Source organism: Triticum dicoccoides, chromosome 1A (assembly GCF_002162155.2).
Source record: "Triticum dicoccoides isolate Atlit2015 ecotype Zavitan chromosome 1A, WEW_v2.0, whole genome shotgun sequence".
Classification (NCBI taxonomy): Eukaryota; Viridiplantae; Streptophyta; class Magnoliopsida; order Poales; family Poaceae; genus Triticum; species Triticum dicoccoides.
Window position 1 is genome coordinate 120061281 of NC_041380.1, and position 12777 is coordinate 120074057.

The 12777-nt window shown below is 43.6% G+C and overlaps 1 protein-coding gene across 1 annotated transcript in view; it reads left to right on the forward strand.

Annotated features, from left to right (window-relative positions):
* The first annotated feature begins 278 nt into the window (after positions 1-278).
* LOC119351987 overlaps positions 279-12777 on the forward strand; it is a 26347-nt gene continuing 13848 nt past the window's right edge. Inside the window, exon 1 of the mRNA XM_037618749.1 lies at positions 279-479. Coding sequence (XP_037474646.1) covers positions 279-479 — 201 coding nt within the window. The remainder of the gene's footprint in view (positions 480-12777) is intronic.

A 12777-nucleotide genomic window follows, 5' to 3' on the forward strand; every position in this document is an offset into this window, starting at 1 on the left:
GACCCGCTAGTTACTGCTTCCCTTGCCTGTCACGCCGCTGCCCATTGTCGGCGCCTCCCCTGCTACCTTCACCGTCGCCACATCGGTCATGGCCTCGTCCCCACCTCGCTGCACGCCGTCTCGCGCCACTCGCTCACCCTTGGCACCGCGTGCTCGCGCGCCCGCAGCCCCTCGCGTAGCTGCCGCCCGTGTCGTTCGCCCACTCCGGCCGCGCCCGCAGCCCCTCGCGCAGCCGCCGCCCGTGCTGTTCGCCCACTCCGGCCGCGCCCCTGCCACCCATGTCCCCCGCCCCGCTCCGTCGCGCCGTCGACGCGCGGCCTCCGCCTCTCGCGCACCCGCGTCCTTGCCGCTGCTCGCCCGCGACCGCCGTCGCCCGTCACCGCTACCCTACCGCGCACGCCCCCGACGCCCCACCGCGCTGTGATGCGCCCACCTCGCCCCCTGTTGGCCTGGGCGGGAGCCCATTTGGGCTGGCGCCCGTTTGGCCCCTAGGGCCTATGGCAAACGAGGCCCAGCCCCTGAGAACGTTTATAAAAAGAATTAAAATATAAATAAATAAATGATAATTAAAATAATTAAATAATTAATTAAGTTAATTAATCATGTTTAATTAATCTAATTAACTAGTTAGTTTAATTAAACCGTAATTAGATTAGCTAAATCCTAATTAACCTAAACAGAGTATGACGGGTGGGTCCCACACGTCAATTTGACCAGTCAACACCCCTGTTGAATGCTGATGTCATGCTGACGTCAGCATGCACTGTTCTGGATAATGTTGAACTTAAAATAATTAAATAAATGCTAAAAATGATTTAAATCTTTTAAAATCAATATAAAATAAACCGTAGCTCGGATGGAAAAACTTTGTACATGAAAGTTGCTCAGCACGACGAGACGAACCCGGATACGCAGCCCGTTTGTCCGCCACGCATCCTTAGCATCGCGAACACGCAACTTTCCCCTCTGGTTCATCTGTCCGAAAACGCGAAACACCGGGGATATTTTCCCGGATGTTTCCCCCTTCACCGGTACCACCTCATACTGCGTTAGGGCACCACTAGCACCGCTACTTGTCATGTCATGCATCGCTATGCATCTGTTTGCATTATATTCATTATTTCTTTCGCCCCTTCTCTCCAATAGACTATGAGACTAACGTCGCTGCTGGTGCCCCATCCGACTACGTTCTTGATGACCCCTACTTGCCAGAGCAACCAGGCAAGCCCCCCCCCCCCCATGATCACCAGATATCGCCTACTCTTCTCTCTACTGCTTGCATTAGAGTAGTGTAGCATGTTACTGCTCTCCGTTAATCCTATCCTGATGCATAGTCTATCATTGTTGCTACAGCTGTTGATACCTTACCTGTAATCCTAAATGCTTAGTATAGGATGCTAGTTTATCATCAGTGGCCCTACATTCTTGTCAGTCTGCCATGCTATACTATCGAGTCGTGATCATGTCGGGTATTGATCACGGGTATATACTATACATATTACCTATACTACATGTTGTAACTAAAGTCGGGTCGGCTCATTGAGTACCCGCAAGTGATTCCGATGTTGGGGGCTGAAGGGGCAGGTGGTTCCACCCAGGTAGTGGTGGGCCAGGGTTCTCGACGGCCCCCAACTGTTACTTTGTGGCGGAGCGACATGGCAGGTTGAGACTGCCTAGGAGAGAGGTGGGCCTGGCCCTGGTCGGAGTCCGTGGTTATTTAAAAATAACACGCTTAACGAGATCTAGGTATTTGATCTGAGTCTGGCCATTGGCCTATACGCACTAACCAACTACGCGGAACAGTTATGGGCACTCGACGTCATGGTATCAGCCGAAGCTTTCGTGACGTCAGCGATTAAGCGGCGCACGCCGGGTTGGACTGGAACGCCTGCTCTTGTATAAGGGAGGCTAGGTCTGCTCGCCGGCCGCGTACGCAACATGCAGGTGTGCAATGGGCCATGGGCCCAGACCCCTGTGGCATAGGATTTAGACCGGCGTGCTGACCTCTCTGTTGTGCCTAGGTAGGGTTGCGACGTGTTGATCTTCTGAGACCGGGCATGACCCAGAAAAGTGTGTCTGGACAAAGGGGATCGAGCGTGTTGGGAAATGTGGTGCACCCCTGCAGGTAAGTTAATCTATTCGAATAGCCGCGATCTTTGGTAACAGGACCACTTGGAGTTGTACCTTGACCTTATGACAACTAGAACCGGATACTGAATAAAACACACCCTTCCAAGTGCCAGATACAACCGGTGATCGCGCTCTCACAGGGCGACGAGGGGAGGATCGCCAGGTAGGATTATGCTATGTGATGATACTTGATTAACTTACCATCTACTCTCTTCTTCTGATGCAAGATGGAGGTTACCAGAAGCGTAGTCTTCGATAGGACTAGCTATCCCCGTATTATTCCGGCATTCTACAGTTTAGTCCACATATGCTATCCCTTTTCCATTTGATACCAATGCATGCATATGTAGTGTAGCTCCTTGCTTGCGAGTACATTGGATGAGTACTCACGGTTGCTTTGCTCCCCCTTTTCCCCCTTACTATACCCGATTGCTGCGACCAGACATTGGAGTCCAGGAGCAAGACGCCACCGTTGACGACGACTCCTACTACTCTAGAGGTGCCTACTACTACGTGCAGGCCGCTGACGATGACCAGGAGTAGTTTAGGAGGATCCCAGGCAGGAGGCATGCGCCTCTTTCGATTTGTATCCCCGTTTGTGCTAGCCTTCTTAAGGAAAACTTGTTTAACTTATGTCTGTACTCAGATTTTTGTTGCTTCCGCTGACTCGTCTATGATTGAGCTCTTGTATTCGAGCCCTTGAGGCCCCTGGCTTGTAATATGATGCTTGTATGACTTATTTTATTTGTAGAGTTGTGTTATGATATCTTACCGTGAGTCCCTGATCTTGATCGTACATGTTTGCGTGTATGATTAGTGTAGGATTGAATCGAGGGCGTCACATAATGATAGTGCAACTTATTTGTGACACTTTCGTTTAGGTCATATTGGTGTAAAGCGCATGAAGAAACTCCATGCTGATGGGCTTTTGGAATCACTTGATTATGAATCACTTGATGCTTGCGAACCATGCCTCATGGGCAAGATGACTAAGACTCTGTTCTCCGGAACAATGGAACATGCAACAGACTTATTGGAAATAATACATACTGATGTATGCGGTCCGATGAGTGTTGATGCTCCTGGCGGGGTATCGTTATTTTCCGACCTTCATAGATGATTTAAGTAGATATGGGTATATCTACTTAAATGAAGCACAAGTCTGAAACATTTGAAAAGTTCAAAGAAATTCAGAGTTAAGTTAAGAATCATCGTAACAAGAAAATAAAGTTTCTACGATCTGATTGCGGAGGCAAATATTTGAGTTACGAGTTTGTTCTTCATTTAAAAACAACATGGAATAAGTTTCACAACTCATGCCACCTGGAACACCGCGGAGTAATGGTGTGTCCGAACGTCATAATTGTACTTTATTAGATATGGTGCGATCTATGATGACTCTTACTGATTTACCACTATCGTTTTGGGGTTATGCATTAGAGACAGCTGCATTCACGTTAAATAGGGCACCGTCTAAAATCCGTTGAGACGACACCGTATGAATTGTGGTTTAGCAAGAAACCTAAGCCATTATTTCTTAAAGTTTGGGGTTGCAATGCTTATGTGAAAAAGTTTCAGCCTGATAAGCTCAAACCCAAATCGGAGAAGTGCGACTTCATAGGATACCCAAAAGAAACTGTTGGGTACACCTTCTATCACAAATCCAAAGACAAGATCTTTTGTTGCTAAGAGTGGATCCTTTCTAGAGAAGGAGCTTCTCTCGAAAGAAGTGAGTGGGAGGAAAGTAGAACTTGATGAGGTAATTGTACCTTCTCCAGAATTGGAAAGTAGCTCATCACTGAAATCAGTTCCAGTGATGCCTACACTAATTAGTGAGGAAGTTAATGATGATGATCATGAAACTTCAGATCAAGTTACTACCGAACCTCGAAGATCAACCAGAGTACGTTCCGCACCAGAGTGGTATGGTAATCCTGTTCTGGAAGTCATGTTACTAGACCATGACGAACCTACAAACTATGAGGAAGCGATGATGAGCCCAGATTCCGTGAAATGGCTTAAGGCCATGAAATCTGAGATGGGATTCATGTATGAGAACAAAGTATGGACTTTGATTGACTTGCCCGATGATCGGTGAGCCATTCAGAATAAATGGATCTTCAAGAGGAAGACGGACACTGGTAGTAGTGTTACTATCTACAAAGCTCGAATTGTCGCAAAAGGTTGTCGACAACTTCATGGTGTTGACTACGATGAGAGTTTCTCACTCGTATCTATGCTTAAAGTCTGTCTGAATCATGTTAGCAGTTGCCGCATTTTATGCAATCTGGCAAATGGATATCAAAACTACATTCCTTCATGGGTTTATTAAAGAATAGTTGTATATGATGCAACCATAAGGTTTTGTCAATCCTAAAGGTGCTAACAAAGTGTGCAAGCTCCAGCGATCCATCTATGGACTGGTCAAGCATCTCAGAGTTGGAATATACGCGATCCATCTATGGACTGGTCAAGCATCTCAGAGTTGGAATATACGCTTTGATGACTTGATCAAAGCATATAGTTTTATACAGACTTTTGGAGAAGCCTGTATTTACAAGAAAGTGAGTGGGAGCACTACAACATTTCTGATAAGTATATGTGAATGACATATTATTGATCGAAAATAATGTAGAATTTTCTGGAAAGCATAAAGGAGTGTTTGAAAGGAGTTTTTCAAAGAAAGACCTCGGTGAAGCTGCTTACATATTCATCATCAAGATCTATAGAGATAGATTAAGACGCTTGATAAGTTTTTTCAATGAGTACATACCTTGACAAGATTTTGAAGTAGTTCAAAATGGAACAGTTAAAGAAGAAGTTCTTGCCTGTGCTGCAAGGTGTTAAGTTGAGTAAAGACTCAAAACCCGACCACGGCAGAAAATAGAAAGAGAATGAAAAGTCATTCTCTATGCCTCAGTCATAGGTTCTATAAAGTATGTTATGTTGTGTACCAAACCTATTGTGTACCTTGCCATGAATTTGGCAAGGGGGTACGATATTGATCAAGGAGTGGATCACTGGACAGTGGTCAAAATTATCCTTAGAAGACTAAGGAGATATTTCTCGGTTATGGAGGTGATAAAGAGTTCGTCGTAAAGAGTTGCGTTGATGCAAGCTTTTACACCGATCTGGATGACTCTAAGTCTCGATATAGATACATATTGAAAGTGGGAGCGATTAGCTAGAGTAGCTCCGTGCAGAGCATTGTATACATAGAAAATTTGCAAAATACATACAACTCTGAATATGGCAGACTCGTTGACTAAACTTCTCTCACAAGCAAAACATGATCACTCTTTGGGTGTTAATCACATAGCGATGTGAACTAGATTATTGACTCTAGTGAACCCTTTGGGTATTAGTCACATGGAGATGTGAACTATTGATATGAAATCACATGACAATGTGAACTAGATTATTGGCTCTAGTGCAAGTGGGAGACTGAAGGAAAAATGCCCTAGAGGCAATAATAAAGTTGTTATTTATATTTCCTTATATCATGATAAATTTTTATTATTCATGCTTAATTGTATTAACCGGAAACTTAGTGCATGTGTGAATACATAGACAAACAGAGTGTCCCTAGTATGCCTCTACTTGACTAGCTCGTTAATCAAAGATGGTTAAGTTTCCTAGCCATAGACATGTGTTGTCATTTGATGAATGGGATCACATCATTAGAGAATGATGTGATGGGCAAGACCCATCCGTTAGCTTGGCACTATGATCGTTTAGTTTATTGCTATTGCTTTCTTCATGACTTATACATGTTCCTCAGACTATGAGATTATGCAACTCCCGAATACCGGAGGAACACCTTGTGTGCTATCAAATGTCACACTGTAACTGGGTGATTATAAATATGATCTACAAGTGTCTCCGATGGTGTTTGTTGAGTTAGCATAGATCAAGATTAGGATTTGTCACTCCGTGTTTCGGAGAGGTATCTCTGGGCCCTCTCGGTAATGCTCATCACTATAAGCCTTGCAAACAATGTGATTAATGAGTTAGTTATGGGATGAAGCATTATGGAACGAGTAAAGAGACTTGCCGGTAACGAGATTGAGCTAGGTATGATGATACCGACAATCGAATCTCGGGCAAGTAACATACCAATGACAAAGGGAACAACGTATGTTGTTATGCGGTTTGACCGATAAAGATCTTCGTAGAATATGTAGGAGCCAATATGAGCATCCAAGTTCCGCTTTTGTTTATTGACCGGAGATGTGTCTCGGTCATGTCTACATAGTTCTCGAACCCGTAGGGTCCGCACGCTTAACGTTCGATGATGATTTGTATTATGAGTTATGTGATTTGATGAACCAAAGTTTGTTCAGAGTCCCGGATGAGATCACAGACATGATGAGGAGTCTCTAAATGGTCGAGGGTAAAGATTCATATATTGGAAGGTTCCATTTGGACATCGGAGTGGTTCTGAGAGGTTCGGGCATTTTTCCGGAGTACCGGGAAGTTACCGGAACCCCCCGGGAGAAGTTATGGGCCTTATGGGCCATAAGAGGGAAGCACACCAGCCCACAAGGGGCTGGTGCGCCCCCCTAGGGCAGGAGGCCGATTAGGACTAGGAGAAGGGGGTCGCCCCCCCTTTCCTTATCCTCCTCCCTTCCCCCTTTCCTACTCCGTGTGGGAGGTGAAATCCTACTAGGACTAGGGAGTCCTAGTAGGACTCCACACCTTGGTGTGCCCCCCTAGGGTCGGTTGCCTCTCCCTCTCCCTCCTTTATATATGGAGGCAGGGGCACCCCTAGAACATACAAGTTGATCTTTAGCCGTGTGCGGTGCCCCCCTTCACAGTTTTCCACCTTGGTCATATTGTCGTAGTGCTTAGACGAAGCCCTGCGTCAGTAACTTCATCATCACCGTCAACACGCCGTCGTGCTGACGAAACTCACCCTCGGCCTCAACTGGATCAAGAGTATGAGGGACGTCATCGAGCTGAACGTGTGCACATCGCGGAGGTGTCATGCGTTCGGTACTTGATCGGTTGGATCGCGAAGATGTTCGACTACATCAACCGCGTTACTAAACGCTTCTGCTTTTGATCTATGAGGGTACATAGACACACTCTCCCCTCTCGTTGCTATGCATATCCTAGATAGATCTTGCGTGATCGTAGGATTTTTTTTTTGAAATATTGCGTTCCCCAACACATAGCATGCACGTATGGTGAACCGTTATGTGATGAAGTCGGAGCATGATTTATTTATTGATTGTCTTCCTTATGAGTGGCGGCCGGGGACGAGCGATGGTCTTTTCCTACCAATCTATCCCTCTAGGAGCATGCATGTAGTACTTTGTTTCGATGACTAATAGATTTTTGCAATAAGTATGCGAGTTCTTTATGACTAATATTGAGTCCATGGATTATACGCACTCTCACCTTTCCGCCATTGCTAGCCTCTCTTGTACCGCGCAACTTTCGCCGGTACCATAAATCCACCATATACCTTCCTCAAAACAGCCACCATACCTACCTATTATGGCATTTCCATAGCCATTCCGAGATATATTGCCATGCAACTTTCCACCATTCCGTTTATATGACACGATCCATCATTGTCATATTGCTTTGCATGATCATGTAGTTGACATCGTATTTATGGCAAAGCCACCGTTCATAATTCTTTCATACACGTCACTCTTGATTCATTGCACATCCTGGTACACCACCGGAGGCATTCATATAAAGTCATATTTTGTTCTGAGTATCGAGTTGTAATTCTTGAGTTGTAAGTAAATAAAAGTGTGGTGATCTTCATTATTAGAGCATTGTCCCATGTGAGGAAAGGATGATGGAGACTATGATTTCCCACAAGTCGGGATGAGACTCCGAATGAAAAAAGAGGCCAAAAATGAGAGAAGGCCCAAATAAAAAAATGAGAGAAAAGAGAGAAAGGGCAATGCACTATCCTTTTACCACACTTGTGCTTCAAAGTAGCACCATGATGTTCATGATAGAGAGTTTCCTATGTTGTCACTTTCATATACTAGTGGGAATTTTTCATTATAGAACTTGGATTGTATATTCCAATGATGGGCTTCCTCAAATTGCCCTAGGTATTCGTCAGCAAGCGAGTTGGTTGCACACCCACTTAGTTTCTTTTTTGAGCTTTCATACACTTATAGCTCTAGTGCATCCATTGCATGGCAATCCCTACTCACTCACATTGATATCTATTAATGGGCATCTCCATAGCCCGTTCATACGCCTAGTTGATGTGATACTATCTCCTTCTTTTTGTATTATCCACAACCACTATATTCTATTCCATGAGGCGGCCACAAGGGTGAAGGGCATGCCCCCTATCTTCCGGGCCCCTTGGTCGACCCCCTGACCTAGTTCTGCCTCTATATATTCACATATATTCCCGAACCTCCAGAAGCATCTGCGAAAACACTTTTCCACCGCCGCAACCTTCTGTGCCCATGAGATCCCATCTAGGGGCCTTTTCTGACGTCCTGCCGGAGGGGGATTCGATCATGGAGGGCTTCTACATCAACACCATTGCCTCTCCGATGAAGCGTGAGTAGTTTGCCTCAGACCTACGAGTCCATAGCTAGTAGCTAGATGGCTTCTTCTCTCTATCTTTGATTCTCAACACCATGTTCTCCTCGATGTTCTTGGAGATCTATTCGATGTAATACTTTTTATGGTGTGTTTGCCAAGATCCGATGAATTGTGGATTTATGATGAGCTTATCTATGAATATTATTTGAATCTCTGAATTCTTTTATGCATGATTTGATATCTTTGCAAGTCTCTTTGAACTATAGATTTGGTTTGGCTAACTAGATTGGTTTTTCTTGCAATGGGAGAAGTGCTTAGCTTTGGGTTCAATCTTGCGGTGCTCGATCCTAGTGACAAAAGGGGAACCGACATGTATTGTATTGTTGCCATCGAGGATAACAAGATGGGGTTTTCATCATATTGCTTGAGTTTATCCCGCTACATCATGTCATATTACTTAATGCGTTACTCTGTTCTTATGAACTTAATACTCTAGATGCATGCAAGAGTCGGTCGATGTGTGGAGTAATAGTAGTAGATGCAGAATCGTTTCGGTCTACTTGATATGGATGTGATGCCTATATTCATGATCATTTCCCTAGATATCGTCATAACTTTGCGCTTTTTTATCAATTGCTCGGCAGTAATTTGTTCACCCACCGTAATATTTTCTATCTTGAGAGAAGCCTCTAGTGAAACCTATGGCCCCCAGATCTATTTACCATCATATAAGTTTCCAATCTATAATTTTAGTTTCCTATTTACTTTCTTTGCAATCTTTTACTTTCTGATCTATAAACCAAAAATATTACTTTACCGTTTATCCATCTATATCAGATCTCACTTTGCAAATAACCGTGAAGGGATTGACAACCCCTTTGTCGTGTTGGGTGCAAGTTGGTGTTTGTTTATGCGGGTATTCGGTGGCTTGTGTGTTGTCGCCTACTGGATTGATACCTTGGTTCTCAAAAGCTGGCATACTTACTCTACTTTGCTGCATCACCCTTTCCTCTTCAAGGGAAAAACCAACGCAAGCTCAAGAGGTAGCAATGTATTACGGAATGAGTAAAGAGACTTGCTGGTAACGAGATTGAACTAGGTATGAAGATACCGACGATTGAATCTCAAGCAAGTAACTTACCGATGGACAAAGGGAATTACGTATGTTGTCATAACGGTTCGGTTGATAAAGATCTTCATAGAATATTGATACGTCTCCAACGTATCTATAATTTTTTATTGTTCCATGCTATTATATTTTCTATATTGGATGTTTTATATGCATTTATATGCTATTTTATATGATTTTTGGGACTAACCTATTGACCTAGAGCCCAGTGTCGGTTTCTGTTTTTTCCTTGTTTTTGAGTTCCGCAGAAAAGGAATATCAAACGGAGTCCAAATGAGTTGAAAATTTGCGTTGTTTTTTATGGACCAGAAGAAGCCCCCGAAGCAAAAGAGTTGAGCCAGAAGAGCCACGAGGCCTCCACAAGGGTGGAGGGCGCGCCCTCCATCCTTCTCGTTGCCTCGTGGACCCCCTGACTTGTTCCCGACGCCAAAAATTCCTATAAATATAGAACCCCCCAAAAATAAACCTAGATCAGGAGTTTCGCCGCCGCAAGCCTCTGTAGCCATGAAAAACCAATCGGGAGCCTGTTCCGGCACCCTACCGGAGGGAGAAACCATCACCGGTGGCCATTTCATCATCCTGGCGCTCTCCATGACGAGGAGGGGGTAGTTCACCCTCGGGGCTGAGGGTATGTACCAGTAGCTATGTATTTGACCTCTCTCTCTCTCGTGTTCTTGATTTGGAACGTTCTTGATGTACCACGAGCTTTGCTATTATAGTTGGATCTTATGACGTTTCTCCCCCTCTACCTTATTGTAATGGATTGAGTTTTCCCTTTGAAGTTATCTTATCGAATTGAGTCTTTAAGGATTTGAGAACACTTGATGTATGTCTTGCATGTGCTTACCTGTGGTGACAATGGGATATTCACATGATCTACTTGATGTATGTTTTGGTGATCAACTTGCGCATTCTGTGACCTTGTGAACTTATGCATAGGGGCTGGCACACGTTTTCTTCTTGACTCTCCGGTAGAAACTTTGGGGCATTCCTTGAAGTTCTTTGTGTTGGTTTGAATAGATGAATCTGAGACTGTGTGATGCATATCGTATAATCAAACCGGCGGATACTCTAAATGGCATTGGAGTATCTAGGTGACATTAGGGTTTTGGTTGATGTGTATCTTAAGGTGTTATTTTAGTATGAACTCTAGGGCTGTTTGTGACACTTATAGGAATTGCACAATAGATCAATCAGAAAGAATAACTTTGAGGTGGTTTCATACCCTACAATAATATCTTCATTTGTTCTCCGCTATTAGTTACTTTGGAGTGACTCTTTGTTGCATGTTGAGGGATTGTTATATGACCCAATTATGTTATCATTGTTGAGAGAACTTGCACTAGTGAAAGTATGAACCCTAGGCCTTGTTTCGAAGCATTGCAATACAATTTTCGCTCACTTCTGTTACTTGTTACCTTGTTGTTTTTATATTTTCATATTACAAAAACCTATATCTACCATCCATATTGCACTTGTATCAACATCTCTTCGCCGAACTAGTGCACATATACAATTTATCATTGTATTGGGTGTGTAGGGGACACAAGAGACTCTTTGTTATTTGGTTGCAGGGTTGTTTGAGAGAGATCATCTTCATCCTACGCCTCCCATGAATTGATAAACCTTAGGTCATCCACTTGAGGGAAATTTGCTACTGTCCTACAAAACTCTGCGTATGGAGGCCCAACAAGAGTCCATAAGAAGAAGGTTGTGTACTAAACATCAAGCTCTTTTCTGGCGCCGTTGCCGGGGAGGCTAGGTAAGCGGCTCTCACATCCCGTCAACGAAGCTCTTCTCTGGCGCCGTTGCCGGGGAGGTGAGTGCTTGACGGTATATCTTTAGATCTTGCAATCGAATATTTTAGTTTCTTGTTTTATCACTAGTTTAGCTTATAAAAGAAAATTACAAAAGAATGGAATTGAGGTTGCCTCATATGCTTTATCTTTTTAATGTCTTTCGTGAAAATGATGGAAAGGAAAACTGTGCTCAAGTGTTAGAAGAAGTCTATAAAATGTTTGGCACTAATTTGAATGATGAGCATGATTGCAAGCATGCTAGTATGAATTCTTTGAATGTCCATGATGCTAATGATATGCAAAGCCACAAGCTTGGGGATGCTATGTTTGATGAAGATGATATTTTTAGTCCACCAAGTTTTGATGAGCCAATTTATTTTGATGATAGCATGCCTCCTATGTATGATGATTATATTGATAAAAGTGGGTTTGGAAGAGTGTCAACTTTAGGAAGTAATGATCCCACTATTTTGGAGGGTGTTGAATCTTTTCATAATATTGATAAAAGTGGATTTGGAGAGGTCATGACTTTATTTAGTGATGAATCCACTATTTCGGAAGAGGTTCCACTAGTGAAAGTATGAACCCTAGGCCGTATTTCGAAGCATTGCAATACCGTTTTCGCTCACTTTTGTTACTTGTTACCTTGTCATTTTTATATTTTCAGATTACAAAAACCTATATCTACTATCCATATTGCACTTGTATCACCATCTCTTCGTCGAAGTAGTGCACCTATACAATTTACCATTGTATTGGGTGTGTTGGGGACACAAGAGACTCATTGTTATTTGGTTGCAGGGTTGTTTGAGAGAGACCATCTTCATCCTATGCCTCCCACGGATTGATAAACCTTAGGTCATCCACTTGAGGGAAATTTGCTACTATCCTACAAAACTCTGCGCTTGGAGGCCCAACACGAGTCTACAAGAAGAAGGTTGCATAGTAGACATCAAATATGTAGGAGCCAATATGGGCATCTAGGTTATGCTATTGGTTATTGACCAGAGAGGTGTCTCGGTCATGTCTACATAGTTCTCGAACCCGTAGGGTCCGCATGCTTAATGTTTGTTGACGATATACTGTTATATGAGTTATATGTTTTGGTGACCGAATGTTGTTCGGTGTCCCAGATGAGATCACGAAAATGACGAGGAGTCCCGAAATGGTGGATAGGTAAATATTGAT